The sequence below is a fragment of the Mercenaria mercenaria genome, chromosome 9, assembly GCF_021730395.1.
Source record: "Mercenaria mercenaria strain notata chromosome 9, MADL_Memer_1, whole genome shotgun sequence".
NCBI classification, from domain to species: domain Eukaryota; kingdom Metazoa; phylum Mollusca; class Bivalvia; order Venerida; family Veneridae; genus Mercenaria; species Mercenaria mercenaria.
The window spans coordinates 74,188,707-74,216,511 of NC_069369.1; the positions used below are offsets into that span (position 1 = coordinate 74,188,707).

Sequence of the window (27,805 nt, forward strand, 5' to 3'; positions counted from 1 at the left end):
AGTAAGTTACTTGGAAATGGTATGATTTCAGTAGCTAATGATAAGAGAAATATAATATCACCATATCTTACACCTAATCAAAGAAAGCAACTAGTAGGGTCTAGAGTGATTAAATTAACACAAAAACAAAAACAAAATGGTGGCTTTCTGGGTACACTTTTCGCTAGTCTAGGAATACCTTTGATTACATCTTTGTTAAGTGGTAAGGGACATGGTCGGGGTATACAGACTGATTCTCAGAGGAGACCTTACAGACGAATTCCTATAGTAAAAAAAAAATAAAATTTATAAACAAACCAATATCTAACTTTGAAATTGAACAATGGGTAAAACAACTCGGTATAACAAACTTTAGGGGTGTATTTAGTAGAAATAATTTACCAAAAACGAAAGAAAAGGTTGAATGCGGAATTATAAATTTAGATGACTCTGTTGGACCTGGAACACATTGGGTTTGTTATATAAATAACATGTACTCTGATCAAACTAGAGGTTTTCGGAAAAGTACTTTGTACTTTGATCAAACCAAGGGTTTTCTTCATAGTACTTTGTACTTTGATCCATTTGGACTTCCTCCACCAAAAGAAGTAATTAAATATATACCTGGAGTCAAGTATAACAACATACAATATCAAGACAAAACAAGTACGCTCTGTGGATATTATTGTTTATTTTTCATAAAAATGCTACAAAATGGTATAAACATTTATGATTTATTGTATAAAACACTGAGAGTAAACAATGTAAAACATAATGAACAAACAAATATAAATTATTTTAATAAAAATGTTATATTCTATACTACTTGAAAATAAACAAACAATCATATTCAATTTCACAATTCAGTACAAGTGATAACTAATCTAAAAATAAACGTGAACATTGTACACGGAAGCGACGTAGTAACTAAATCTAAAAATAAACGTGAACATTGTACACGGAAGTGATGTAATGCATAGAAATTGCCTTAATGTTAAACATAAGCGTGAACATTGTACACGGAAGTGACGTAGTAACTAAATCTAAAAATAAACGTGAACATTGTACACGGAAGTGACGTAATGCATAGAAATTCCCTTAATGTTAAAAATAAACGTGAACATTGTACACGGATGTGACGTAGTAACTAAAAATAAACGTGAACATTGTACACGGAAGTGGTGCAATACATAGAAATTCCCTTAATGTTAAAAATAAACGTGAACATTGTACGCGCTTAATATAAATTACCAGTTTAGTTCTTTACATATTTCCTCAATCAGTTTCCTTTTTTTATTAAAGTTCCGACGTTTATGCTACATTTTAGTCGTTTTTGAATTTCCCTTCCTTCTATTCGATCGTTGTTTGTGTTGTGGTATATAACAACAGCTTCTACACAGCTTTTTATACTAACAAAGAATGTTCTAGCAAAGAAAGTTCTAGTGTGTCGTCTGATATAATATTGCACCACCGGTGGAGCCTCTGGTAAGCTTCGTTGTGTAGAATGTTCTGGGTGTGTATGGTACTAAATACTTTCATTTTATTTCTCAATAATATTTCCACATATCCTTTGTTATTAGAGTCTAAAATTATATCCTTTTTATTCGATTGTTTTTCAAGTTTGATATATTTGTAAACAGCAGTTCGCTAGGTGTAAGTTCCGTTCTTGTAATTTATCCGAATTCCAGCCATGTTGTTTAGTAAGTTCGTAATATTTGTCACAGTATAACGAATTCCATTTATGTATCATATGATTGTCCATCCCCCTCCAAATACGCAGTTAAAACTAAAGGCATCTTTGTAGAAATCTCGAATAATCATATCTTTGTAGTGTTCTTGTAAGTCCTTTCTTTAATTATTTAACTTTATAAGACATATCCTTTGTCATAACTGTTCAAAATAGCATTCCATTCCTTTATCTAAGTTGATAAATGTCCGATGTATAATACAACACTATATTGAAAAGAATAATCTAACAATATCGATTGTCACTCCCTGCGGTAAACTCTCTCGATTGGATAAATTTGTGCAGCGCCATGGCAACCTGACCAATATTTACTACGCTTTAGGAATGAATAAACGAAGACTGGCTGGCTTTGGATTTTTAAAATTTGAATTGGCCGGCTTTGGATTTTTTAGAAGAGGGTGAGGGGTCAGATGAGGTCAAACAGTGCCAGAAGCGCTATTTCTTATACTACTTTTGCTTGGTATATTCTTAAAGTTGACCATGTTTCGCACTGTTTTGCAAATTTTAAACAACTTTTACCGTGTCGTTTTTGTAAATTTTGTATAATTTATAGTATTTCCTCAGGCTCAAGTAGAGACAAATTTCAATGTGATGACCACTATCTAAAACGTTTGCAGAGAATTCATTACAGCATTAATTTTGATAAAAGAAACATCAAACTATTGTTAAACAATTATAAAACACAAAATAAAACTGTAAATATCATTTTTTTCTAGGGTGCCTCAAATAAACAGATTTAATGAGATAGGATTCTAACTCAATCATTGAAGAATTAAGGTCGATTTCTGTGGGTCTGTTTTGAATTTTGCTCACTTCATTCAAAAATAACCTTTGGGCAGAAGTAAAATCTACCTACATTTCTTTCACAATATGTAATCTAAAGAATGAAGGCAAAGTAGAGAACTTTTACCGCATGTAACTCAGTATTTTTAAAAATGTCTAACTCTACCCCTCCTGATTCAGAGGTAAATTCACTTTGAACAGCAAGAAATCGCTTATAAAATGAAAATTTTCCACTTTTGTACAATACATCCATAAGTCTTGAAAGAAGTAAAAACTTACTAGAAAAAGGAAAATATGGAAAAAAAGTTGATCCCAAGGGGGCTTGAACCTACGCCCCCTGAAAATTGCAGTCAAAGTAGGTTTATGGTAGGAATTGAATACTCTTCAAAAAGGAGGTACTCTATTACGGGTCCAATACCTTAATATATTTAGATTGCCATGACCTGTAATGACCCCAATTGTTTTTGAGATCATTAGCCCACAAAACATTACTCACAATAAAAAACGACATTCATTATGACTGATCTGAATATACATTTCTGGCGGCGGAAAAACTTCTGACTTGCTTTACGTTGCAGGACGCTTGCGTACGTGATGTTGACGTAGTTAGAAGTATTAACTGTCACGGCGTTGTCACAAAATGGAGCTCTAGATCAACGCCCCTCGTGTTAATTTTGTCAAACCTGTGTTTAAGACCACCTCTGAACAGAGACCACATGGCTCTTAAGACCACATGTTTTGTTTCCCCTTTTAACATAAACAGTGTATTTTAACCTGTGAATAAAGACCATCTCAAAAAAAGACCACATTCTTGCTTTTCCAAGGCTGATCTTTATTGACATGTTTGTCTGTAGTTATTTGCGATTTCGTATCAATTTTACCATGTAATAACAGTTGTTTTTAGCTCACTTGTCACGTAGTGACAAGATGAGCTTTTGTGATAGCATTTTGTCCGTCGTCCGTCTGTCCGTTCATAATTTCTTTTGAACACGCTAAGGACCACATTTTGCAATCGATTTAAATCAATCTTGCACACCACTTCTATTGCATAATATCTCGGTTCCTTTCGAAAACTGGCCAGATCCAATCATGGGTTCCAGAGTTTTGGCCTCTTAAAGGGTCAAAATTTGCTATTTTGAATTTTGCAGCTATGAAGACATTTTAGTTATGGTTTGATTTGATACAATCTTGCCAGATATCTTCAACAACAATAAATCTTAGATTTCATGATGAATCTGTCAGATCCAATCATAGGTTCTAGGGTTAAAGCCCCTGATTGACCCCCGAAAGAGCCAACATTTGTTAATTTTTACCTTGTGAACATAATAGAGGTGACATTTCATATTTGATTTTAACCACACTTACACACAATTTAAGTAGCAATAAGATCTCGATTGCTTTCGAAATCCGGCTAGATTCCATCATGGGTTCTAGAGTTACTGCCCCGGAGAGGGGAAAAATTCTGGGATTTTTTTTGCCCTATCAGCATATAAAGGTTTGATTTGAAACAAACTTGCACCGAATGATTATCTTGATGATCTCTAGGCCTGGATCAAAACTGGGACAAGTCGGATCAAAAACTAGGTCATAAGGTCAAATCAATGGAAAAGTTTGTTTACAACCTAGAGGTCGCATTTATGACCCTATCTTGATAAAACTTGGCCAGAATGTTTATCTTGATGATTCCTAAGAAACTGGGTCATATGGGGTCAAAAATAGGTGACCCGGTCAAATTAAATGAAAAACTTGTTTAACACTCTTATTCATTTGACGGCATGAAACTTGGTCAGAATGTTTGTCTGCATGAAATATAGGGTGATTTTTATCTGGATCATGTAGGGTCAAAAACTAGGTCGCCAAGTCAAATCAAAGAATAAGCTTATTCACAATTTTGGTCTAGTCATAAAGAAAATTGGTCAGAATATTTGTCGTCATGAAATCAATTAGGTAAAACATGTTTACATTGTTATTGTGTGTTATTCAGGTGAGCAACCTAGGGCCATCTTGGCCCTCTTGTTTGTAAATTCCATTTGAATTACAGCACTAGCTATACCTGGAAGTGTGACAAAGTTCACATTTTAAATAGCTTATTGTCATTATTCACAGGAAATAACATCTGTGAGTAACAACACGTCACCACCAAGTCGTTTTGTTTTGTTACATGTATAGGCAAAAAAGCTAGTGTATATGTATAGAAAAATTAAATGTTTGTAGAACAGCGGTGACAACAGTTCTAGTTTGTACACGACTTAATTATATATTTTATATGCTTATTATCAGTACCAAGCCTAGTTCTACATGTGCGAAGTGGTTCCATTTTGATGATTTTTTACTAAGTTATGGCCCTTTTTAAATTTTTTCTTTATATGTATATGGAAAAAATCGGCGCTATTTCTCGGTCCTTTAATATGCCAGATTTTTATCAAAAAATGTGCATGTGCAAAGCACGTTCTATTTGAATGATTTTTCACATAGTTATGGCCCTTAAGTAATTTTTTCTTCATAGGTATATGGGAAGAATTTGTCCGCACTATTTCTCAGTCATTGTATGCCAGACTGCTACCAAACCTTGTTATTATTATCATTGATACCAAGGATAGTTTTGCATGTGCGAAGCACGTTCCATTTTAATGATTTTTCACGAAGCCCTTTATTAGTTTCAAATATAAATAGAGTCACATTGGTAAAAACTTCAATAATTTTCTAACATATTCCATATGCTGTTAAGTTTACTAGTTGATGACCCTTAGTGATTACATGGTCCCTTGACCATGACCTTGGCCTAGTGACCTACTTTCTTCTTTTTAAGGTACAGCAATGAAATTTAAAGATCTGATACAGTTTTGCACAACATTTATGTGCATCTTTGTACAATTTCTCCTTGTACAATGTTCAGATGCAGTGTATCATATTTTCAATACCCCTGTTCCTCTGACAAAATAAGCTACTGCGTCGGGCTATTTATCACCATTAGTGATAGGCCTTGTTAATTCTGTTAGTGCTATTGTGAAAATGACACATATGAGATTTTCAGTTAGGAAAATAACTATTGAATTTGTGTTAATTGCTCAACGAAAAACATTTTTATGCAAACAGATGTCTTGTTTTCAATTCATTTTTTCGCAGTCTCTTCAGAAAATCTGTACTTGTACCATACCTGTTTTCAGGGAAGGTTCCAGTCCGAAGTCTAAGCAAACAAGAGCCGAAACAAATAATACAAAAAACTCCGCAAACTCCACGGAACATAGATACATACAAGGTCAAACAAACGAAAGGGAGAAGCAGCGCTTCAGATAAACACATAATGGTAAACTAGTTATTTTTAGCTTTATGAATGAATATCAATGATGCACATCACTTTCTGAACATTTCGATAGATAGAAAGTGTGAACCTTTCGTTTATTTTTGTACTGGTTGTAGCCGTTCAATTCTATCCATGTCATATATATAATAATAATGCCAGTCAGAGTGACTATGTTTAAAAGTGATTCTTCACGGTGTCTTTATATGGATCAGCAAATGTCAAGAAATAGTGCTACTGAAATTCTGATGTTAAGAAATTATGTAGAAACCTGTGGAACTTTATTATGGGAGGTAATACAATTCAAGATTAATATTTGAGTTTGTATTAATTGTTCAAGTAAGTTTGTAAACATTACTGACCAGTGAAACAATACACAAATTTGTAATTATGCATATTAAACACTTGCATGTTTGTGTATTGTTGATCACATGGCTTAAACAATTAGTGCTAATATATCTGTTGAACCTATTGAATATTTAGGGAAAAATACGACAGTCCCTACTAACGTACTCTGCACATAGCTAGGTTCATGAAATGAGATGAAAGGGAATGTTGGTCATGTCCATCCGCAAATTGGCCTTTTTCGTTTTTGATAATTAAAGCCTCTATAAAATTTCGTCATTTACAGTCAAAAATATACACTGTTTCATGAAATTCGAGATACAGATTCTAAATCTTCACTTTGAAGTAGTTAGAATACGGACATTAAAGCAGCTTTGGCTAAAAAGTATTTTTTCTTTCAAATTGAAGTTTGGTCATATTCTGAACATTCGAATATGAATTTTTGTTTCTAAAATATTTTAAATGTCCAAAGAAAAAAGATGAACACGCCGGGAATCGAACCCCGGACCGCCGCGGCAATAAAAATATTTTCTCGTCGTCGTAACCAATAGCGCTATAGCTGAAGTAGTGAGTAATATCGAAATATAGATATTTATAATCGAGACAGTTTACCTGGAGTAAAAGCGTGATAAACACGCTTTTCGTTTTTCATCGTAAAAAGCAGTAAAAACAGCAAATTACAATGTGTATCCGTAATATAAAGTTTGTAAGTAATTAAGTTGTTAAGCCTTCTTAAAAAATATAGCATTTATTTCAAGATATCTAAACATTATTTTTGTTATTGAACGATCTGGAGGCATGTCGCTTTAAAGTAATGCTTTTTGTTGATATCCTTCCATCAGCATTGGCTTATGAGTCACATATAAGTTTTGCATGTAAGCAGATTCCTCAACAACTATGAGACTTAATACTTTTTTTTTTATAAAATTTTACATCTGTCTTCGAAATTATGAGATACTGTAACTTCGCAGTAAATGTAACATAATCCTGAGTTTTGGAAAAGTTTGTTATGTATGTCTTATGCACAAAGGTTTCTAAGCATTGAGTGCGCTGCGATTAGACAGTTCTTATTTTTAGTTTCATTACAGACATTCTATTTCTCGTAAATCATTTAAATGTTTAAAATTATCTTGGCATCGGTGCCACAGATGTTTGCTACCGGTATATGAACCTGTTCAAAAGATAACAAGCAAAACTCCTATTGGGATTCTCAACGCGTTATTTATGGTTTCCAATGCGTTACTTAATTGATGATTATAAAGCCGCTAGTTTCCTAGTCATCATGGCTTAATCCTTTAATATGCCATTTACCTTGTTTACCAGTTAACAAAGTGAGGGTTTGACAGTCAGAAATGAAGTGTCAAAATAATGTGTCGATTATGTGTCATGGACTGATGATTTAAATTGAAAATCCTAACATTCTTGAAATGTGTCCTCCGATCAGATTGTTTTCCCAGTGCGCCATATTACACGTGATGCGAAATGCATTATCAAAATACACTTTAAGAGTTGGGTCAATATTTCAGAGAAAAAAGTTTAAACATCACCAAATCATAGAAAAAAGTGTGGTTTTGCATGAAATTAAACAGCATATAAAACATTCATATTGTTCTACTTAACCATTGTCAATTCATTCATATATTTTGAATTCCGAAAAGGTATTGCATGAAGGTGCCACGCTTTTTGACAGTTAAACACCTTTATAAACCCATCATTTTAAAAAAAGCTGTTACGTGTCTTTGTTTTGATACATTTGCAACAATATCCATGTGCTTAAACTTTACAAAGCTAGGTTAAACATAGTTTACAACTAATGTTTATTTTTATTTCTTTACCAATGGCATTCTATTCTAAAGGAGACAGCTTCTAGAATATATTAAATATCTAATTCTACTGGACAGAATCTCAAAAAAATGAGTGGACATATACATTTTAGGTTGTTTGTAAAGATGTTATTAGTTTACTAAAAATTTCTGTGGTTTTGTGATATACTGGTTTTGTGATATAATCTATAGGTGGGCCGAGGGTCTAGTGGTAACACGCTTGACTGTCAATCCAGAGGTCCGGGATTCGAATCCCGGTCAAGGAACAGGAAGCTTCTGAGATGCTCTTGAGTGTCTCCCACCTAACTAGAGGCCTGTACTGGTTCTTCCTAGGAAAGACGGCTTCGCGTGTATCTGTGCTATACACCGGGCACGTTAAAGAACCAGACTGTTTATTCGCAAAGAGCTAGGCTAGTTTAGCCGGACACGTCTGTATCTAAAACGTTCTCTCTGTCTGTTCTAGGGGCTTTATCTCACTCTGTCCCTCTGGTCAGATCTTTCTGTGTCTGTACTAGAAGAGGATGAATTTCGCGCCCTGTGTGGCTGCGTTTGCTATATGTAAAGCGCCTTTGAACGTGTTTGTCATGAAAAGATGAAAAGGGCGCTATATAAATCTGGTATAATAATAATACTGCTAAACCTTAATAAATGGTCAGAAAGAGCACCATTTTAGGTAATATAGGAGCTACAACACACAGTCAAGGCAGACGTATTTATATGTAAAAATAATCTTTATCTGTGAGACGAAATGATGACAACTAACTAATATTTAAAAGTTTTATACTTAAATCATGAGATACGAAACATAAATCTTTACGAATTTTTACTATCATCTAGAAAATATATTACACTTATACTTTTTTTAGGAAAATTATTTCCAATTTCCAAATAGATCAAAAAAACTGACTTTAGAGCTTATTTCTACAAAATGTATTTCATGAAGGGAAAAAGATGCTTTCATATAGCGATATATATGCCAACTTAATATTTTAGCTCATGAAGACGAGATGTTCCCTAACAAATTATATAGCTTAAATTAGGGGTGAGATTTTAATGTTTTATCATGCCCCCGAAGGTGACCATATTAAAACCGCTCTGCTCGCCTCTGAGTATGTACGAGGATGTGTGCAGACGTGCTTGTTAATTCTTGTCCGGACTGTAACTGCTCCGTTCATGGAGTCAGTGTCAAGTTGACATATCGGTTTTCTGCATGCAGTCATTATTTTTCTTTTTATTGTTAGATCGCCTGAGCAAAAAAAAGAACGACATCTTCTCCTAAAGCAATGGTCTGATTTTGAAATAATTTCATGCAAATGGTTCTCATGTCATCTTCTACCAGGATTGTTCAAATTATGCCGTTTTGTAAAAAACATGGCTGCCAGGGGGCGTGGTCACTTTTCCCTTTATATATATAGTTGAAATTTAAACAAATATCCCTATGCTGCTTGGCCGATTTTAAAATGATTTTGCACAAATGGTCTTTGTGTGACCCTTTACCAAGATTTTTCAAATTATTTTGATTCTCCATAAAAAAAAAAAAAAAAAAAAAAAAAAAAACATGGACGCCAGAGGGCGTGGTCACTTTTCGCTATAATAGTGAAAACTTAATATGCTTCATGTTAGAAACTGCTGGTCTGATTTTGGAATAATTTTGCTCAAATGGTCATTGTGTGACCCTCTAAAAACATGATCGCCGGGGGGGGCGTGGTCACTTTTCCCTGTAAGTATATAGTGGAAATTAAAAAAAAAATCTTCCTATCTTAGACCGCTAACCGCTTACTAGATTTTGAAATAATTTTACACAAATAGTCCTTGTGTGACCCTTTACAAAGATTGTATAAGTTATTTTGATTCGTGAAAAAAGCATGGTCACCTGAGGTCGTCGTCAATTTTACCTATATGTATATAGTGAAAAAGAAAATAATTTGAAACTGCTAGAAATTTAAAAATAATTTTACACAAATGGTTCTTGTATGAATTTCTACAAATATTGCTCTTTTTTTCTGATTCGTCAAGAAACATGGCCGCCAGAGGGCTTTGTCACTTTTCATCAATAGTTTCTTTAAACAATATCTCCTCCCACATAACACAAATATCTCTTGGTAGCCTTCTTTCAAAGTTTTTCAAATAGTTCCGGTTCATTGAAAATTATATGCCTTGATATTTGGCATGTGATATCAGATTTGTATTTATTACCGTAATCATTTAAATCAATGCTCTGAGTTAAAAAAAAATGTGTTTGAAATGTATATAATACAAGCTATTGTAACATAGAAGAAACCTAACTCTGTGCTAATACAAACACACTTTTGCCTTGTACATAGGTGAGCGCTTTAGGGTCAATGACCCTCTTGTTTGTATATGGATTTAGAAGTCATTTTGTGCAAATAAATATTTCAGCCTTAGAATATGTTATGTGCATGATCCGGGTCTCTCGGGTCAAGGTCAAGTTCATTACTCAAATCTTTATTAACCCACCACTACGAGTGGTAGGAGGCGGGGTCCCAGTCAGTCCTTCCGTCTTCCGTCTGCCCGTAACACTTTGTATCTCCTAAAATCCTTGAAGGATTGTATGAAACTTGGGTCAAATGATCACCTCATTAAGAGGAAGAGCATAACTCATGAGTCAGCCATGTCGGCTCATGGTCAAGGTCACAACGCAAGGTCAAAGATTTGAGCCCAGTATTTGTGTCTACTCTGTATCTCCTAAACCCCTTGAAGGAATTTCATGAAATTTGTGTCAAATGATCACCTCATCAAAAATGTATAGAACTTATGCATCAGCCATGTCGACTCAAGGTCAAGGTCACATGTCAAGATCAAATGTTTGAGCTCTGTATCTTCTAAACCTCTTAAAGGATTTTCAAGAAACTTTGTTCAAATGATCACCTAATCATGACAATGTGCAGAACTCTTGAGTCCCCCATGTTGGCCCAAGGTCAGGGTCACAACTCGAGATCAAAGGGTTGAGACTTCCATTTTGTGGCCACTCTGTATCTCCTTAACACCTTGAAGATTTTTCAAACTCATTGATATCGAGATATATATGGACTATAAAATATACTTAACAACGGCAGTGCTTCCACCAAATACCACCAAACCTTTCGCTATCCATGATAGCGGCGGGGATATAGCTGTCTTTCAGACTGCCTTGTTAGTTGCGCAGATAGCTGTGGCATTCCTGGGCACGCTTCAGGGGCATTTATTCCTTAATAGTGACAACTGTTGTTTACACTTATTCCAAACTGTTTATAACTTTAGGGCATGTTTAAGGTCTATAGGTGGATATCCGGCGTCCACATTTTCACTTAAACATCTTCTCCTCTGAAATACACGTCCGAATAACACCAAGTTTGGTCTGTAGCATTCTGGTGAGGTCCTCTATCAAGTTTGTTTAAATAGGGGCACTTGGCCCCTTTCAAGGGCCGCTAGAGCTGAAAATAGAAAAAAAACTTTAAACAACTTCTCGTGAATCGTTATATAGATCTCCATCAAACTTGGTCTATAGTATCATAATAAGGTCCTCTCCCAAATTTGTTCAAAGGGGGCACTTAGCCCCTTTCAGTTGGCCACTAGATCTCAAAATAGAAATAACTTTAAACAAATCCTTAGCATGAACCGCTTGATGGATGTTCTTCAAACTTAATCTGTGGCATCATTATATGGTCCTTTCCCAAGTTTGTTCAAATGGAAGCACTTCACTCCTTTTTATAAGGCTGCTAGATCTAAAAATAGAAATGACCTTTAAAACGTCTTCTTACGAACTGCTTGATGGATCTGCATTATACTTTGGCTGTAGCATTATGAAATGCTTCTCTTCTGAATTTGTTCAGTTGTGGGGGCCGGGGGCACTTTGACTCTTTTAAGGGCCGCTATAGCTAAAACCAGTTGTACTTCAGCAGCATTATAAGGCCCTCTCTAATATTTGTTCATTTGGGAGGTGCCTTTAGCCCCTTTTAGGTGCACTAGAGATAAAAATAGAAATCCCTTTAAATGACTTCTTCTCATGGACTGATTGAAAGGTCGCAATCAAACCTTGTCTGGAGCATCATAAAAGGTCGTTTACCATGTTTGTTCAATATTTATTTTGGTGGGGGGGCGGGGGGAGGGGGGCACTTGGTCCCTTTTAGGAGCTACTAGAGCTTAAAATAGAAATATCTTTAAAGTACTTCTTCTTAGCAACGGCTTGGTGGATCTTCTTCAAACGTGGTCTGTGACCTTATTATAAGGTCTTATGCCAAATTTGTTCACTAAGGGCCACTAGAGTTAAAATAGAAATACCTTAAATACCTTCTGCTGGTTATGCGTACTTTGCTGCGTGACAGCAAAATATATAACAAATTGAAATAACGTTTGTTTTAATTAACAGCTTAGTAAAGGGTTTTTGACTTTTACCGAACCTAGGTAGAAGCAACGTCAGATGGTTATGGTTTTCTTCAGGTGAGAGACTTAGGCCCATTTGTGCCTCTTGTCTATATTTGTAGGAAATGATTGAAGACGTCATAGAATGTAGCTCGTCAGATAACAGCAAAGACATTGCCGAGCTCTCCATATGGGATTTTGCCGGCCAATATGTGTTTTACGGCACACATCAGATTTTCTTATCAAGACGAGCTGTATATCTACTTGTGACAGATCTCTCTCAACATGTAGACAGTGTGGTAGAAGATGAGTGTTACATTGATGCTGAGGGAGAAACACAGTGCAAAATTTCAGGTAAAACCGTACCAACAGTCTATTGTTTAAAACTGTATACACTGTATTCATATCGTCATATATCATTTCGATGTAGCAGACTTTAAAACTGTTTCCACCAAATTATGGGCAATACGTTATATCGGTTTGTGAATTTTTCAGATTTTGTGACATTCTGGCTTAACTCAATACACACCTTCTGTGCATCTGAACGTTCAAGAGAACCCCCTGTCATTTTGGTTGGAACATTTGCAGATAAACTTCAAAAGGTACTAAATTTTGTTTTATAAAGTGACAAATTGCCTTTCCACTTCATTTTGCTGCCGAGAAAAAACACACTTCGAACAAAACTGAAAATAGTCTCGAAATATTTAAAAGTGAATCGAGGTAGCCGTATATAATATCATGACAAAAATAAGAATTTATCTTCAATTTAATTTTGATATGATTGCCCAGCTGATTCATGTTTAAATATGCCATATAGAAGGTCTGATTAGTTTGCTATTTTTGTGCACCCTAAAATGTTTTTGGGGAGTGGGGGCACTAAGATATTTCCTTGTCCGTCGGCTCGAATATCATATCTGAAAAGTATTTGTCAAAGAGTCATCAAACCACACAGGATTTGAAATAATCACTCAATTGTTATTTACACTTAGTTTGAAACAGGTATTCATGGGAGACGGGCATTTTTAAAAAATCGTTTGTTTGATGCAATGATTTAACTATCTTGTTATTAATTTTCAAACTTTGAATCTAGCCTTGTACAACAATAAAAAAAAGAAGTAGAGATTAATTGTAACTTTGATCATAAGTTTATAGTTATATTTACTAAAACCTCGACTGCAGTTTACGGATAACTTGAATTCCGATGTAAATACTTAAATTGAGTTTGCTTTTTCAACCCTGTTACGATTCATTCAAACAAGCGTTAATTATTTGAGGTTAAACTCTTTTATATTTATTTGCTTGTAGGAAAAGAAACAAGAACTAGTGGAAGATTTTTTCACCAATCTTAGGCTGAATTTAGTGCATAGTGAAGCATTCATGCACCTAAATGAAGAAATTGCAATTGACAACTCAATTATTGACCCAAATGTAGAACTGCTGAAGAAAAAGATAGTAGAAGTCGCTACCAAGCAGAGTTACTGGGGTGAGTTATATCCTGCGAGATGGACTATACTTGAGCGAGCGCTGATGGAGTTCAAGAAAAGAGGCGTTAAGGTAAATCAATGCTGAAACGCTCTCATTTTTACATAGAATGAATAATTAAGGTACAATGAAAACTTTTTCTTAAAATAATCTAATCAATTGCTTGAATAAATGATGAAAATAGGAAAACATGAGAACTTTGGGTAGTCTGTCGGCTTATCCCATTAGGGAGAGTGCAGCTCTACAGGTCACATTGATAGCATTCTGAACCCTAGGTGAGATGCATGTTCTCTGTGATGATTGATTAAGGATTTTCCGTCTGATATCATTTGTCCTCCACCTCGGTACATGAGGAGAAGTTGGCGCTTACTTGCAGAAAACAGGCTAGTACTGTTACAGATTCCAGTAACACTAGTTAGGTCGACTAGACGCCGTTACATCAATCACTGAAATAATGTTGAAAAAACGACGGCAGTCAAAAAAAAAGAAAACAAACTGTGTTGACTTCGTCAAAAATATACATGAATGTGCTTAAAAGGTTTTGTTGCATGTATCTAAAAGATCATTTGGCGTTTGGTCATGAAACATTATAGTACGTACATTATTGAGCATGTGAAAATGTTCACCTATGGTTTTGGTTTTGATATCATTTAGCTAGACCAGAGTTACGACCAATTACTTCGACAGAATATGCTTAAAGAATCTAACAGTTTGTGCCGCATGTTTGTAAAAAGCATTTAACCAAGAATCATTGCAAGTTCTTCATCTTGTGTTTTGTTTGGTATCCCTCATAGTCATAATAGATTGTTGAGTCATGGCCCTTGATTTAGTTAAAAATCTGCGCTAAAATTTGATCAAAAAGTTATAAAACACGATGGATTGTTGTGTAGCATGTCAAGTTGAGCACCTGGTGTTCTGTTTGGTTTCACTTAGTCAGACTAAAGTAATGGTCTTCGACTTTGTGAAAAATACACATAAAGTGCTTAAAAGTTCGCGCTGTAGTTTTCTAAAAATGTTTTACCTAGATTTAACAGTGTAGAATATTATTCAGTATGTGCATTTTTGCACCTGGATTCTTCTTTTGATTTCAGTCTGCAATCTTGAAAAAATTCTGTTTGTCAGTACTGCAGAATCTTGCAAATAAGCGTATACGCTTATAATAATTTGAGTGACACTTGAGTGCGCCTTTTTTTTTAATATGTGCTTACACTCAGTAGGTGCCCGCTCGTGATGATATAATGCACGGAGGGGCATCTGGGGTAAAAGCTGGAAAGTCGCCATATGACCTTTAATTGTGACGTTAAACCCAACCAAAAAAAAATTATTTGTGCCATTTCAATCTCTCACCCTGCGACCTCGCCGAGCGAAATCATGATGATTAAAATGGTAAAGATAGCGGGGGCACGGGGCGAAAACTCGCTATTTACATGGGTGCAGAGTGAAAGCACGATAATTACCGGGGTCGCGGAGCGAAATGCAGAGATTTAGTAACTGGAATGTTGAGGATACGGTATTTCGTAAGGGTCAGCACCTGCTCCCAACTAACGCGAAGCGCAACAGTACGATTAAGACAACACGACAGTACGATGGCGAAGTTCGACAGTACGATGGTGACAGCCTGTTGTACTGTCGCGCTTCGCCGACGTCCTATCGCTTTTCCATCGTACTGTCGCGCTTCGCAATTGTTCTAGCCTGCCCGCTTAGCTCAGTAGGTAGAGCGTTGGTCAACGGATCGTGGGGTCGTGAGTTCGATCCTCGGGCGGTGCGTATGTTCTCCGTGACTATTTGATAAACGACATTGTGTCTAAAATCATTAGTTCTCCACCTAGTTGATAGTTACTTGCGGATAGCAGGTTTGTACTGGTACAGAATCCAGGAACACTGGTTAGGTTAACTGAACTAGCCCGCCGTTACATGACTGAAATACTGTTGAAAAACAGCCATCGCACTGTCGAGCTTCATCATCGTAGTGTCACCATCGTACTGTCGCACTCCGTCATCATACCGTCGCGCTTCACGATCGCACTGTCGCGCTTCACCATCATAGTGTCACAATCGTACTGTCGAGCTTCAACATCTTTTCCCTATATATAAGGACCGACTTTAATTAAACTCAGTATTGCATAGTATTGTCAACTCTGTCCAATGATCAAATAATTGGATCGCTTTTCGGGACGGGTATTATTAAAATGAATATTACCAGACCTGAGGTTATCTAAATGAATGTCACCCGGCAGCTGTTATTCAAACGAATATAACCCTGGTGTTATTCAAATGAAAATCCCTGAGAAGAAGAGTGTCACTCAGATGAATAACATCTGGTATGATGATATTAAAACATATCATACCTTAATATTGTTTGACTATTTTACATTGTTTACTTGAGGTATAATAAAAATGAGTATCAACCAGTAGGGTGTTGTTTTAACGAATATCACCCGACCGAGTGTTTTTTAGCGCACCTGTCACGAAGTGACAAGGTGAGCTGTTGTGACCGCTTGATGTGCGTCGTGCGTCTTGCGTCGTCCGTCGTCCGTTGTCCGTCAACAATTTCTAAAAATACCTTCTTCATGAAAACTACTGGGCAGAATTACACTAAACTTCACAGGGATGATTTTTGGGTGGTTCCCTTTCAAAATTATTCAAAGAATTGAATTCCATGCAGAACTCTGGTTGCCATGGCAACCGAAAGGAAAAACTTTAAAAAATCTTCTTGTCCAAAACCACAGGGCCTAGGGCTTTGATATCTGATGTGTAGCATCATCTAGTGGTTCTCTACCAAAATTGTTCAAATTATTCCCTTAGGGTTAAATATGGCTCCGTCCCGGGGGGGGGGGGGGGGCACATGGTTTATATAGACTTACATAGGGAAAACTTTGAAAATCTTCTTGTACAAAACGACATGGCCTAGGGCTTTGATATTTGGTATGTAGTATCATCTAGTAGTCCTCTACGAAGATTGTTCAAATTATCCCCCCCCTAGGATCAAATATGGCCCCGCCCCGGGGGTCACATGATTTATATATTCTTATATAGGTAAAACTTTGAAAATATTCTTGTAAATCAACCACATGGCCTAGGGCTTTGATATTTGGTATGTAGCGTCATCTAGTGGTTCTCTAACAAGATTTTTCAAATTATCCCCCTAGGATTAAATATGGTCCCGCCCCGGGGGTCCCAAGTTTTACATAGACTTATATAGGAAAAAAAGTTCAAAAATCTTCTTGTCTGAAACACTTAGACCTTTGATATTCGGTTTGTAGCATTGTCTTATGGTTCTCAACCAAATTTGTTCAAATTGTACCCCTTGGGTGAAAAGAGGCCCTGTCCTGGGGATCCCAAGTTTTATACAGACTTATATAGGAAAAAGCTTTAAAATCTTCTTGTCTGAAACCATACGACCTAGGCTTTATATATTTGGTATGATGCATTGTCTAGTAGTCCTGTTCCAAAATTGTTCAAATTATGCCCCTGGGGTTAAAAGAGGCCCTGCTCTTACTTAAAAAATCATCTGATCCTATTTCCAGGACTGTTTAATTATAATTACCTGATGACCCTAAGTAATATGATGTCACTGGACTGTGACCTTGACCTACTGACCTACTTTCTTATTTTTTAAGATACAGCCTTAAAATATTGATGGCATACACAGTTTTGCACACAAATCGTAAAACTGAAACTCATTGACCATGAATATGACCTACTGACTTTCTTAACATTTTATCATCAGTTTGACATTTGAAACATGTAGCTCATATTACTCAGGTGAGCGATCCAGGGTCATCATGACCCTCTTGTTATGAACAAACTATCATCGTATTCAAAATAAACCTCTATGTTTAAACATATGTTATTGCAAACGATACATGTTTATAATATAAATAAACACATGCGTTATTTTGACATACATTAATGAGAATTAGAAAAGCATATTACGTATTGTATACATTGAAATCAGAAGCAAAAAGGTAGGGCCACAAGTTTTCCCAACATTAGCGATGACCCTTCCCCAGGAGTATGTTAGGAGATGGATCTAGAATTTAGTATAAACATATATTGTTATACAGAGAATGATGATACAAAAAATTACAAAACAAAAAGTCTAGTTCAATAAAGAATGACAAAAAGCTGAAGAAAGGAAACATATAATGAAGACTTGAAATCTGATCACCATCGATTCTCGTGGCTCTTGTGCCCCCGGAATTTACTAGGTCAGCGACTAAGTTCTTACAATTCTGGTGAGGTACATAAACAACTTTAGCTATTGGACGTTTCAAAGCGTCTAGTTAATTTAATAAATCAGGTGACTTCTTTGAAAAGAGTAGAATTTTCTTTATCGGTTAAATAATCAATACCAAAAAGCAATTATTTACTATTGAGAGGATGATATTATTTAGTATTGGTAAACAGCTGAAGTCTTGATGGTAGGACTTATCAAGATGACGGGCAACAGTTGTATAATCGAGATGATTTCTCAAGTTGTACGAATTTGTATCACTAACCATATCAGGTCAAAGTTCATTTAAATAGCTCGGTAAATCCCCATTTTTGTATTTGAAAATAAGAACTAGTTTTTGTAATTTGCGTATATCGGATAATGAAATCCAGCCAATTTCATTTATGAGGTTATTTATGGAAATAGGTCTTGTTAAACCGGTTACTGTTCTAGCAGCATCCTGTTGGATTTTCGCAATAAATTCTTTTTCGTATGCTATACAATTATTCCAAATAATAGAGGCATACTCTAAAACTGGCCTTACGTAGGAGATGTACATTTGATTGAGAGTTACTCGTTTAAGCTTGAATTTTAAGAATTTCATTGTCCCTAATTATTAAGATGCGGAAGAAGCTATGTTTGAAATACGTATGTGCCAAGTGCCATCATCACAAAACTTAACTCTAAGATGTCTGTGTTTTTTAACATAGCTGAGTTGAACATTGTCAAAAAGTAAGGAGAGTAGCAATATTGTTTTTGGCAAGAGTAAAAACATTACTAATGTTTGAGAGGGATTAAAACTTACTAGCCATTTTTGAGTTCAATTTGATATCATATGTAAATTATGGTTTAGCATTGTTTCGATTTATTCAACGTTGCCAGAACTAACGGCGAGTGAACTGTCGTTAGTATACAGTCGAGATATACTTAAAAGAGATTTGGTAATGTCGTTGACGTAAATAAGAAAACAAAACCGAAAAACTGATCCCAGAGGCACTCCTGCATTTACTTGTGTTTGGCCAGAATAGGAAGATCCAGTAAATACTTTTTGGCCCGATTTTGAACATAACTGGTGATCCAGTTTATTATAATTATGTTTCCGTTTATACCACTTTGTTTAAGTTTGAAAATGAACCCTAAATGCCATACCCTATGAAAAGCTTTGCTCATGTCGCAGAATATAATACAAATAGAAATACGTTCACCAAAAGCCGAAAAAAATTGATTATATATGTATCAATTAAAGAGATATAGGACGGTAGTTTGATGCAATATTTTAACATCCTTTTTAGCTCACCTGTCACGTAGTGACAGGGTGAGCTTTTGTGATCGCCCTTCATCCGTCCGTCCGTCCGTCCGTAATTTCCTTGTGAACACGATAGAGACAACATTTTGTATTTGTTTTAATCAAGCTTGTACTCAACTTGTATGGGCATAATATCTCGGTTCTTTTGAAAACTTGCCAGATTCCATCATGGGTTCCAGAGTTATTGCCCCTTAAAGGGCCAAAATTTGCTAACACGATAGAGTCAGCAATTTACAATCAACTTTAATCAATATGGAACGCAACTTGTATTGGCATAATATCTTGGTTCCGTTCGAAAACTGGCTAGATCCCATCATGGGTTCCAGAGTTTTGGCCCTTAAAGGTCTAAAATTTGCTGTTGGTTTTAAATGTTATTTATGTCTTCCAGTGTCAGGGACAGTCGTGCGAGTACAAAAATGCAGCATTTTAGCCTAGGACCCTCAATCTTGGTCCGGAGATTGGCCCTGACTAGTATGTGACCCATAGGTCATAAGGAACTGTTACAAGATATCTATCCTGATGATATTTTATGTGTATGCCTATGCGATCGATGTCAAAACTTGATCTTATCTTTAGGAGCAATGGTACTCAGGTGAGCGTTATAGGACTATCATGGCCCTCTTGTTTAAAAGAGGCATTATATGTGCACCTCATTATATGTGCACCTTTCCGCAATTCCGAATACATGTTTTTCTTGAATTGAGCTATTGAACAAACGGTTTCACGTGTTTCCTTTCACATGCGATGACTTATTTCATCCGGACAGTTTGCCTTATTTATGTTAGGGTTAGATAGGACATCAATAGTATCTTGATGAGTTGTCGTGATATTTTGTAGTTGTTTGTCAATGTTTCTAGAAAAAGATGGTAAACATCTTTCGAATCATCAACATTTGAAACAGACGAAAAATTATCGTTTAAATATTAGCATTGTCAATATCAGTAAAAGAATACGTGCTATTTTCATTTAATAAAGGACGGATAAAATCACATTTAATGCATTTTCTTTAACAAGCATTTTAACAATTTTCCATATTGGCGAGGATCATTAGAACTAATATCATGTAGCGTAAATTCAGTGTTATTAAAGAGCATTTATTTTGCATGTTTTTTTTTTCATGTTGTTAACTTTGTTACGTATTTGTTTGAAACGTATCCAATCAGATGGTTTACCAGAGTTTGCCGCTGTTCGTTTTAAACGGTCACGTTTTCTAGATGTTTTACATATTTCAGAATTATACCAGAGTCGTTCTCGTGGGCGAACGGTTACATATTTATATGGGGCGTTTGATTTTACTAAGTCTAAAAGCGGTTAGGTAAATTTCAAAGTAGCCGAGTTTATATCTTCACTGCGTAGGAAAGACCAGTGTTACATATGGATTCATTTAAAGACTCGTAATTAGCATTTTTACAATTCCAGACACATCTTTTGTAAGATGCGTTGGTATCGCCAACCGGTTTGAGATATACGTAGATGCCAAAATGATAAGTGATATGATTGTCCGTTTCGAACGTACGGTAGTGAAGATATAATGGATTTCTTATAAGTCAAATAGGGTCCAGTAACGTCCTTGAGTATGTTGCTGTCCACCATAGCAGTTGATATTTATGTCTTTTATCCATAAAGTAAACAACTACAGTTGAATATCGTTACCTCGATATCGGTTAGCTCGATACTCCGGTTAGCACGATGTGTTTTAGTCGGTCCCGATTTTTCCCTATATATTTTAATGTAATTATTTATCATTACATCGAAATGATTAGCTCGATATTTTGTTTAGCTCGATGAGATTTTTCAGTCCCGTCAACTTACCTGTAATGTTTTTACACCTGGTTTCGTCGATATCACAGCGTGTCAAAAATATCCATGTTATTTGTAAGGTGTGAAAAGCAACCTATTGTTGTCCGGCGATGTATTAATCATAATCAAGTTAGTTTGTGTGTTTGTTATTTAATCTTTAATCCAGTTCAAATGTTAGGAAGTTTGCATTTAATTCCCAGTAATTAGTCTTATAAAACAGCGTGCAAGCGGACAACTTGTTTTCCAATATAACAACTAATTTGGATGAAATATTTTTCTGTATCTGCCATTTAGGATTGAGTAACAATATGCGTATTTAACAGGCAAATTTTCGTTATCAAAGCACAGTCAAAATGACTACTCAACTAGGAACATTACAGCTGCATTCAGACTTGTTAATGGAAGGAATAAAAAAGCTAATGTTTACACGTATATTTTGAAAAATTTAAAAGTTAAATGTATGTATGTACTATTTAATTAAGATGTTTATTCGTCAATAAAAGTAAAATCGTATTTACGTTTTATATTATTTCTTTCCCTTTTCAAACCCTCTGAAAAAAAGCATTGGATACAGTGACAATATAGACGTCCGACACAAATACAAAGTAGTCCCAGATAGTCGATATCGTTACGTCGAACTTCGGATACGTCGATGCAATTTTTACATTTAATTTGGAATAGTACATTTCTAACAATATTAAGGTATGATATTTTTAGTATCATCATGCCAAATCATCATCATAGTGACACTCTGTCTGAGGATTTTAAATTGAATGACACCCAGGTGATATTCGTTTGAATAACAGCTGCAGTGAGATTTCATTTAAATAACATCAGGTTCGGTGATATTCATTTCAAATATATGGGTGCCTAAAAGCGTTCTAATTAAGTCGGTCCTCATGTAAACAGAGAAAAGATGTTGAAGCGCGACAGTACAATGGCGAAGCGCGATAGTACTGAGGCGACACTACAATGGCGAAGCACGACAGTGCAATGGCGAAGCGCAACAGAACGATGGTGAAGCGCGACATTACTATGGCGAAGCGCGACAGTACGATTGTGACACTACAATGGTGAAGCACCACAATGCAATGGGGAAGCGTAACAAAACGATGGTGAGGCACGACAGTACAATGGCGGAGTGAGACACTACGATGGTGAAGCGCGACAGTACGATGGCAAAGTTCGACAGTACTATGATGACACTACGATGATGAAGCATGACAGTGCATGCCGAAGTGCGTCAGTACGATGGCAGTGCGCGACAGTGCAATGGTGACACTACTAAGGTGAAGGAGGACACTATGATGGTGAAGCTCAACAATACGAAGGACTGTCACCATCGTACTGTCGCACTTCGCTGAAGTACTGTCGCCTTCGCCATCGCACTGTCGCGCTTTGCCAATGTACTGGCGTGCTACACGTTCACATGGAGTAGACCCTGGCCCTCATGGAACACCGTATGGGAGCGCAGTGCAAAAACTCGACGTTTAAGCAGCGCTAATTATCGTGTTTTCGTCTTGTATCCGCGAAATTTCAGTTACTAAATATTGAATTTTCGCCCCACAGCCCGCTTATAATCGTGTTTTCGTTCCACGCCCCTGTTTAATGTTAAGTTTTCGTCCCGCGCCCCCGCCAGTTTAACCATCTTAATCCTAGAGTGTTCGATCGATGAGGTTGAAATGTCCAAATGGGACAAATCAGCCACATGGATAACTGCAACACTTAACACTTACAAAACGAAAATGTAAAAAGTCGCTCTACGAAAAGTCGAAATGAGAGAACCTGCTTATTAGCGAAGTTGCTGGGCGAACATGTGAAATTTTAGCATTTAAATGGTAGGGGCGTGGGGCGAAACTCGCTAATTATCAGGGTTGACGGGCGAAAAGTCGAGATTAAATTACTAAATGGCGAGAGTGTGGGGCGAAAACACGATAATTATATTGCTCTTCAAACGTCGGGTTTTCGCAGTGCGCCCACGCCATTAGACTAATAAATGTCGATGTTTTCCGCGCGTCCTGTCATTTTAATTCTCGTGTTTTCATTGGCGAGGTCGCAGGGCGAAAACGCTAAATAGTAGAAATCAGCCACCGTAGCTTTTGACCTGGATCATGTACAAGGCAAAGTTTTTTCTTTTGTGAGTATGCAAAGTGTTTTAAGTGTTGATGATCTAAATGCGTACCACAATTTTCTATGTAGATTGCCAAAGTGCATATTGCGAAAAGATTTAAGATGCTGATATATTTTTGGACCAGTTCCTTGATAAAATACCCTAATTTTTAGCTCGACTATTCGAAGAATATGTAGAGCTATCCTACTCACCACGGCGTCGGCGTCACACCTTTGGTTAAGTTTTTCGTACCAGTCCACATTTTGACAAAGTCTTTTGAGATAAAGCTTTGAAACTTTCAACATTTGTTTACCATCATCATGGCCAGTTATAGGCAAGAGCACATAACTCCATCAAGGATTTTGGCTGAATTATGGCCCCTTTTGACTTAGAAATCATGGTTAAGTTTTTCGTACCAGTTCATATTTTTTGTAAAGTGTTTGACATATGGCTTTGAAACTTTTATCACTTGTTTAGTATAATAGTCTCTATCTGTAGGAAAGAGAACATAAATCTGTCATCTATTTTGGCTGAATTATGGCCCTTTTTGGACTTTGAAATTGGTTCTGTTTTTATATACAAGTCAATGTTTTGTCAAAACTATTTGATATATGGCTTTTAAACTTTGAACACTTGTTTATCATTATGATTTCCATCTGTAGGCAAGAGTACATAACTATTTTGACTGAATTATGGCCCTTTTTGGACTTTGAAATTGGCTCATATATTGCCATTTAGTGCAAGACTTATCGAAGTCAAAGTAATACAGGAACATTGTTTGTCTAATCTATTTATTTCTTTTATCTGAATATCCCTGGAAATATTTTGACCCCATTCTTCAATCAATGCTTCGAATAGTCGAGCGCGCTGTCATCAGACAGCTCTTGTTATCATTGTGTTCTTAGAAATTATTTAAAATGAGTCTCATATGACATGAATTTCAGCTCCTATAGTAAAGGAAGGCTTTCCAGGAGCTAAAATTTGGCTTTAAAAGTGGTATGAAAATTCAGTTAGTTACTTAGCTGTTTATTAAAGACAATCAAAAGCAGCTGCAGTAAAGAATCCAACTCAATATTAACCAAATTTTATATTAAACAAATACTTGAGGAACTTTTGTTGGGTAAGTTGATAAAGGTATCATTATAAGGAGAGAGAGAGTTTCAAATAATAAGCCTCCAGCTTCCTACTCAATCCTGTATGCCTTTTCGATATATGCACATGTTTTAAATGAATTGAGATTAGTAAAACAGTGTTTAAACCAAAGGTATCATTATTAGATTTCTTGTATGGAGTTGTGGCCTTTACTCAAGATTGCATAAATTGACAGTGTCCTGCTTGTTTGTTTGTTTTTGTGTTAACACTGTTTTTCAACAGTATTTCAGTTATGTAAGGCGGACAGTTAACCTAACAAGTGTTCCTGAATTCTGTACCAGTACAAACCTGTTCTTCCCAAGTTACTATCAGCTTCCTCACATGAATCAGAGGCTGAGGATGACTGATTTCAGACACAATGTCTTTTATCAAATGGTCTGGGAGAACATACGCCAGCCAGGGGATTGAACCCACTACCGCATGATCCGTAGATATCTTTGCTCATCCTATTAAGCTAAGCGACTTGAGATGTTCTTATCCAATGCTCACTAGACTGGATTAAGTTGCATTTGTGTTTAAAATGACGACTAAATTTGAAAACCATTTGGACTGACCCAGTGGCATTCGAGTTATAACACTTGATTTACTAAAAATTTGTGAAAAATGGACATTCTTCGTTTTTTGACTCCTGTAGTTTTATCCAATACACACACTTTGATACAGTGATTAAAGGCATAATTTAAATTATCATACAAATTTGATAACAATCTGAGAAAATCCTGGTGACTTTTGAGTTATGGCCCTTGAATTACTAAAGATTGCTCATATTAACAGTGTCATTTTAAAAGGTGAAGCAGTGTTATTCCAGTTTTAACCAAACTTAGTTTGAATTATGTCTCCCACCACACAGTGGTGTGGGAGACATATTGATTTACTCCAGTCTGTGTGCCTGTTGTCTGTCTGTGTGTGTGTCTGTCTGTCACAAAGCTTGTCCGCACTCGAAGTCCGAAGTCGAACATTTCTCATCCGATCTTCACCAAACTTCAACAAAATTTGTCTGCCAATAAGTGCTCGGCCAAGTTCGATAACTAGCGAAATCGGCTTAGGCACTTCAGAGTTATGGCCCTGAATTATGAATTATTATTACCAAAAATGGAACCATTTGTCTAGACCATCCAGAGAAACTAGTCATTTTTCATTGGGCAGCACTGTCACAAAGCTTGTCCGCACTCTAAGTCGAACATTTCGTATCGGATCTTCACCAAACTTGAACAAAATGTGTTTGACCATAAGACATCGGCCAAGTACGATAACTAGCCAAATCCGCTAAGGCACTTTTGAATTATGGCCCTTCAATTCGTCTAGACCATCCAGAGAAACTAGTCATTTTTCATTGGGCAGCACTGTCACAAAACTTGTCCGCACTCTAAGTCGAACATTTCTCATCGGATCTTCACCAAACTTGAACAAATTGTGTTTGACCATAAGACCTCGGCCAGTTTCGATAACTAGCCAATTCTGCTTAGGCACTTTTGAATTATGGCCCTTGAATTACTGATTGGATCCATTCGTCAAGACCATCCAGAGAAATTAGTCATATTTCATTGGGCAGTTGTGGGAAACATGCGCTTTTCTCAAAAGCATCTCTAGTTTTATAGGTATATGATCTCGGCTAAGATAGATAACATGCCAGATAATTTGTGACAGTATGAAGTAATGGCCCTTGAATAAATCAATAATCGGTCTTATGATGAGTTGTTTGTTTCCGGTTTAGTGCAGTTTTGAAAAAAGTATTTTTGTTTTGTAAGGACAGGTATGTAACTTAAACAGTGTTTCTTGATTCCGTAAGAGTACTTACCTGTTCTCTGCAAGTAATTTCCAATTTCTCTGAATAAATCATAGGTGACAGATGAAATCGTCTATGCCAAATGTTGTTTACATAATATCAACCCTGTAAATCAGTAGATCTTTGCTCTCCCTACTGAGTTTAGTCGATAGGCATGCTCAGTAAGTGAGTATTTTAATAGTTAGGAGTAATTTGTTGTGACAAATAAGTATTGTGTCAGTTTGGCACTTTCGCCTACCTTACTATTAATGTTTGTTAAACTATTTCATTCTATTGTTTATAGACCAGATTTGACATATGATCAGTATATCCATAGTGTCAAAGACTTTTGCAGTAAACAAAACTTATGAAGTATATAGCCTTGCTAGAAATATAAGTAGATGTATTTCAACGTACCTGTCTTGCGAAGAAACGAACAAATACATAATAATCAATCTATGTAATAATGGAATTCAAAGTTTTAATGTATTCATAAATTCATAAATATTCCTAGTGAATGTAATAGAGATGAAAAAAAGATTAACATGAAGCTTTTCAAAGGTGAGCACCAACTAGAAATGTTCATAATTTGCTTTACTTCACAACAAGGTTTTGGAGAAAGAAATATTTGAAGACACAAATAAGAAACTGCCTTTGCCAATTGAAACTGATGACGAACTGGAGCTGTTCCTGAGATTTCACCATGATGCAGGATTAATCTTGTATTTCAGGTAAAGTATCAAAGCATGAATACAGTAAATTTAAACTGTTGCGAATATGTATATCAGCTATGACTACAAAAGTAAGTTTCAGCTGTCTTTCACATCCTAGATATTTCATACATGTACAAAAATGAGGTAATCAAAATTTGCTAAAGATCAATTTCAAAATATCTGTATTTCTGTGAAAGTTGTCTTAAACAAAACGTGAAGGCACAGAAACATTTTGCTTCTTTGACTATGGTTACATTTTCTTAAAGAGGTTTATTATATAAAAGATGAATGTCAAAATGATATTGTTTCTGGTCAGTTGAATGGAGCAAAAAGGACATACAGCTGAGATTCATGAACATGTTTGCATGTTGTCAATAGATTACTCTTTAATTTTTTGTGGTGATTAGATAGAAGTCTGGGTGAAATCTCAATGATCTTGAGGCTAAAAGTGGTTACTTGTCGATACAAGGAATAAGTTAGGACATACAGATATCCTATTTAGTAGTATGATTGTCTTTAATAAATTGATCATTATTGTAGTTTTTGTGGTCATTAGGTCTAGGTCAAGATGGCAGCAAAGTTTATTTCTCAACACTGAAAATTACACAAGTACTTTCCTATTGACAGGCCATGGTGTAAGGCATATGTGCCTTGATAAAGCGATAAGGGGAGAAATGTGATTTACTAAAAGTGATCTGTAGTTCTACCATATGCAGACTATTCTTTTATTCTTATTTTTCAGTGATGGGAAATTAAAGAACTATATACTTTTACAGCCACAATGGCTGGTTGATGCACTGAAATGTTTGATAACAGCTAAACAGTTTTGCATCAAGGACCAAGATTTATGTAAAAGCTTGTTGAAATTTCACGAAACAGCAATACTGATGGAAGATTTGATTGGTAAGCTAATACTACAAA

At 35.9% G+C, this 27,805-nt stretch overlaps 1 protein-coding gene across 1 annotated transcript in view; it reads left to right on the forward strand.

Annotated features, from left to right (window-relative positions):
* The window catches only part of LOC128559584 (uncharacterized), a 175,054-nt gene that overhangs the window by 108,763 nt on the left and 38,486 nt on the right, over nucleotides 1-27,805 (forward strand). Inside the window, exons 7-12 of the mRNA XM_053551712.1 lie at nucleotides 5,677-5,816; nucleotides 12,463-12,694; nucleotides 12,836-12,942; nucleotides 13,646-13,894; nucleotides 26,781-26,902; nucleotides 27,627-27,787. Of these exons, the coding sequence (XP_053407687.1) occupies nucleotides 5,677-5,816; nucleotides 12,463-12,694; nucleotides 12,836-12,942; nucleotides 13,646-13,894; nucleotides 26,781-26,902; nucleotides 27,627-27,787 (1,011 nt within the window). The remainder of the gene's footprint in view (nucleotides 1-5,676; nucleotides 5,817-12,462; nucleotides 12,695-12,835; nucleotides 12,943-13,645; nucleotides 13,895-26,780; nucleotides 26,903-27,626; nucleotides 27,788-27,805) is intronic.